Here is a 4,205-nt window from a genome sequence, read left to right on the forward strand (position 1 = left end):
CAGCAGGAAATCAAAGAGATTTATCAATAAAATCAATAAACATTTTCAAACTCTTGGTAGTAATACTGTTGAGATAAGGTAGAGTTACAGACCTATTTGATCAATGTTTATTACAGGGCTCATATTTTTTTAATAGAAAGGGATCAGAAAGGCATGAGGATTTTTCCCCTCCTGGCACTGGATTCTGTAGGTTTCATATACACAGAAACTTTATCTGGCTTGTTTCATTTAAATGTGTAACAGTTACTGAAATTCAAAAGCATCCTGGTTTGAACTAAAAGTTCCTTTCTTCACTCCCCCCAGGTTAATTTGTTGGCTTTTGGGGTGATTATTTATAAAGTATTTCGACACACTGCAATGTTAAAGCCAGAAGTTAGTTGTTATGAAAATATAAGGTAAGTTTTTCATTTAATATAAATTCTACCTCCTGTAAGTTTAAATACTGCCAGAAATGAAAGTGAGCATTCAAAAGTAACAATTTAATCTTCTGGAAATTTGTAGAAAAAAAAATAATTTTTTTCTGTTATCTCCTCATAAGGATTTGGAGGTAGGTTTTGCAATCTTTATTTCCATTGAGCAATACCTTGTACAGTAACACTGGAGTTGTACGAGAGGTATATGAGGAACAAGACAATGAGTGCCCTGTATCAAGCAGAGGGTAAAGCCTGATGGCAAGGTTAAAGAAGTAATTGTCCTTTTTTCTTAAGTACTTTCCACAGCCTCTGCACAAGCCAAACCAGATTTCAAAACTTATGCCTGAATTGGGACCAAAATATTTGTCTTGAAGTAACAAGTAATACAGTGATAAGAGAATCAAGCCATTCATGTTATTTGCAAAAAGTCTACAGTAGGACATTGTGCTTCTGTGGCATGGAGGGGTGGGGAGGGTTTTCTCCAGGATTTTTACTTTGCATGCTGCTATGATTTTTCCATCAACTCACTCTCTTTAAAACTGATTTATAGGGACCTTGAAAACCGTTTGTGCGGGAAAAGCTGAAGTGTACTACAGGGAACATTGAAAACAACTTACTGTTTGTGTTGCTTAGGAACACTCCTGCAGTTTCAATGCATTGCACTAGATTTATAGTTAGGATTTAGCAATTGTTTGATTTATTACTCTCTCTTATTCCTCACCCTTCATAGCTGCATGTGGTGAGCTGGTTTTAATGAAGTTGAAAAATATTCATTTTCAGAGGAACAGTACTAAAAATGTCTGTTGTTCAAAGGAAGTCCTGCAAGGACTGGGCTGAGAATGAAAAAGGAAGTAATCAGTGGCTTAATTTCCAAGACAACACACTGTAATTTGCTCAAGTCTGTGAGCAGGGGTCTACAGCATGTTGGAAAAAAAAAATCATAGCCAATCAGCTCCTATAATTTTAAAGCATGAATGTGCTGACCCAGGAACTAATTGAGAGTATCTGTGTTCTAAAAACAAAAACTTTTTTTTTTTTTTTTAAGAGAGAGAATGAAAGAAAGAAAGTCTAGTTTCACAACTGGCACCACCTTCTGCAAGGAACCTGAGAAGGAGCCTGGCAACCCTTTGATGTCATGCACATGTACTGTCCTAAGAGCATACTGTACATTTTTCTGGGTTATTTTTTGAGGAGGATAAGGGAGAGGAGGAAAAGTTGGGGAATGCTTCATAACAGACATGTGTTTTTCCTTGGGGAATTACACTAAAAGTAGATTTAAATCAAATCATATGGTGCTGCAGTACACCGGAGAAAACATATCTGAAGATTAAAGCAGCCAGTGTTTCAAGGCCCTCCAGTTTTACTCCTTTGCTTTTCTGCAGTGATTATGTGAGCTTATTTGTGCCACAGTGCTACAGCACACCCTAAAGAGCAGCCCATGCATTGGCACTTCTCAGGCCTTTGCAGCTGTGAAAAAATTACCTAGGCAGCGTTCACCATCCAAAGCAGTGAAGGAAGGAAAAGAGCACATTGCCCTCATGTTGTTCACAATGTTTCCTTCCTGTCTAGATCCTGTGCCCGAGGTGCTCTTGCTCTCCTGTTTCTCCTTGGGGCTACCTGGATCTTCGGGGTCCTCCATGTCATCCAGGGATCCGTGGTTACTGCATATCTTTTTACAATCTTCAATGCATTTCAGGGGATGTTCATCTTCATATTTCTTTGTGTGTTGTCTAGGAAGGTAAGTGTCCCATTCCTTGTGGGAAGTGACTCGGGCAGTCTTATGTACCTACACAGGCAGGTGCCCAGCCCTGCAGTGGAGTTGTGGTGCACACTTTTTCAGTGCACGGGAGGAAATCCTTGTGCCATGGATGGGGAGAGGAGGAGGGAAGCGGGGAAATTTTGCTATTGCCTTCACTGGAGATGGGACTTCTGCCCAATTTTTACCTTCTCACATATTTCCTCCCAGTTTTAAAACACATGTATAAAACATGGAAAAATGTTTTTTAAAATTGTAAAACTGGTTATAGTGCCATTAACCTGATGAAATAACACGTATGCAATAAAACTCGCTTCCAGTCTTTCCAGTTAGCAGCAAGATTCACCCACATGATCCTGAAATTATACTTTCTTCAGGATCCTGTCCTAAAGTCAAAAGCAGCCCCACCTTAAAACATCTAGTGACAGGAGCAGTACAAAACAAGTTAAAAGACATATAGACCTATTCATAAATCTATTTCATATTTGAATTCAATATTTTTATTTCAGATTCAGGAAGAGTATTATAGGTTGTTCAAAAATGTCCCTTGCTGTTTCGGCTGCTTGAGATAAATGGAAGGAAAATATACATGAGCATCTCAGTGGAAGAAGGGAGCAACCTAGATGATGATGTTATGGATATTACAGAAAAATACGGTATTGTGAAAGTACTAAATGACCCAGTGAGCAGGCATTTCTCTTAACTGAATTACTGACTGTTTTTTTTACATATGTGTGCATTCATACAGATCATTTCAATTATGCTGTATACAAACAGTATACAAACCAAACCAATTGTTGAAAAACAAATATTAATAAAGACCAGGGAAAGAAGCAAATTTCTAAAGAAGCTCGAGACTTTTAATTCTTAGGTTTTGTTTATAATGTTAGAAATATCTGCAGTTCTTGAAAGCAAGACACCAAAAACCAACTGGCACAGCAGATTTTATTAATTGCTTTGCTAGTGGAAACATGTTTGCTGTCTTTTTGTAGTAATGAGCTTCTTATATTAAGTTGTATGTGGCCATCTGCAGGGAATGGGTTCCATTAAAGAGTCAATAGATAAAGATCTGCTTCAGCCCAGACTTTTGAAAACAATTTTTTTAATTTAAAGTAGATTAAAAAAGGAATTTGTTTAATATTATTCTCTTATCACTCTGAAATATATATTTGTATATTAATTTTTTTATTTTTTTAACTTTTAAAGAACTGTTTACATCTAAAGAGCTGAGGTCAGATCTGATACAAGAATGATGGGACAGCTATTTTATAAGTGAAAGATTATTCTGTGACTACTTTGAAAAAGATCTGGTTTTTGTTTTATTTAATTGCCAAAAAGACTGAGATCTGCTAAACTGGCACTATGATTTTGGAGGCTGTAGGAAGAAAATGCTTTCACATGTTTGTCACTTGATAGAGATATTTGGAATCCAGACCCTTCAGGATCAAATTAAAACAAAGTGGCAGAAATCACCCATGCAGAAGAATACAGATTTGAATTCAAGGTTGTGTGCCTCCATACCACAAAAAACTGAAATTACAGCAGTTTTCTCTACTCATAGCATCTTTGAGTCAAGCAGCTGTCTTCCTCTGAGGCTCCTGGTTTTGAAACATTTATCCTGTGTTTAACCATATGAGCATCCATAGATCTACTGAAATCAAAGGGAGCAGTTAAGATGCAAGTTTTGCTCAGTCAGGGCATAAAGACGATGCATCAGCAGTTCCACCTTTGCTGTTTTACTTATTTTTAAGTGTGCTTTAATTTCACCCTTTTAGCACCTAGCTTATGTGAAGTGCTGAGCAATCCTCAGTCCACATGGCCTTCTCAGGAAGTGTCTAGGATCTCAGATGAAGCCCAGTATTTTTACCAGTGAGGCACTGTAAATATGTAGTTGTTAATAAATCCTAGTGTTGTGTTGCCTGTTAAAATAAAGCACTACTCTGGAATTTTATTTATATCAATGGAAATCTTTTTTTGGTAATGGTCAGATTCATTTGGTTTTTATCTTTCTTCCATATACACAAGGCTTTCATTGT

At 37.1% G+C, this 4,205-nt stretch overlaps 1 protein-coding gene across 1 annotated transcript in view; it reads left to right on the top strand.

The window, feature by feature from the left end:
* The window catches only part of ADGRL4 (adhesion G protein-coupled receptor L4), a 76,002-nt gene extending 72,403 nt beyond the window's left edge, over positions 1-3,599 (top strand). Inside the window, exons 15-17 of the mRNA XM_010174810.2 lie at positions 304-395; positions 1,983-2,151; positions 2,679-3,599. Coding sequence (XP_010173112.2) covers positions 304-395; positions 1,983-2,151; positions 2,679-2,741 — 324 coding nt within the window. The 3' untranslated portion in view covers positions 2,742-3,599. The remainder of the gene's footprint in view (positions 1-303; positions 396-1,982; positions 2,152-2,678) is intronic.
* The last annotated feature ends 606 nt before the right edge of the window (positions 3,600-4,205 follow it).

This window comes from Antrostomus carolinensis, unplaced genomic scaffold (genome assembly GCF_000700745.2).
Source record: "Antrostomus carolinensis isolate BGI_N321 unplaced genomic scaffold, ASM70074v2 scaffold6579, whole genome shotgun sequence".
NCBI lineage: Eukaryota > Metazoa > Chordata > Aves > Caprimulgiformes > Caprimulgidae > Antrostomus > Antrostomus carolinensis.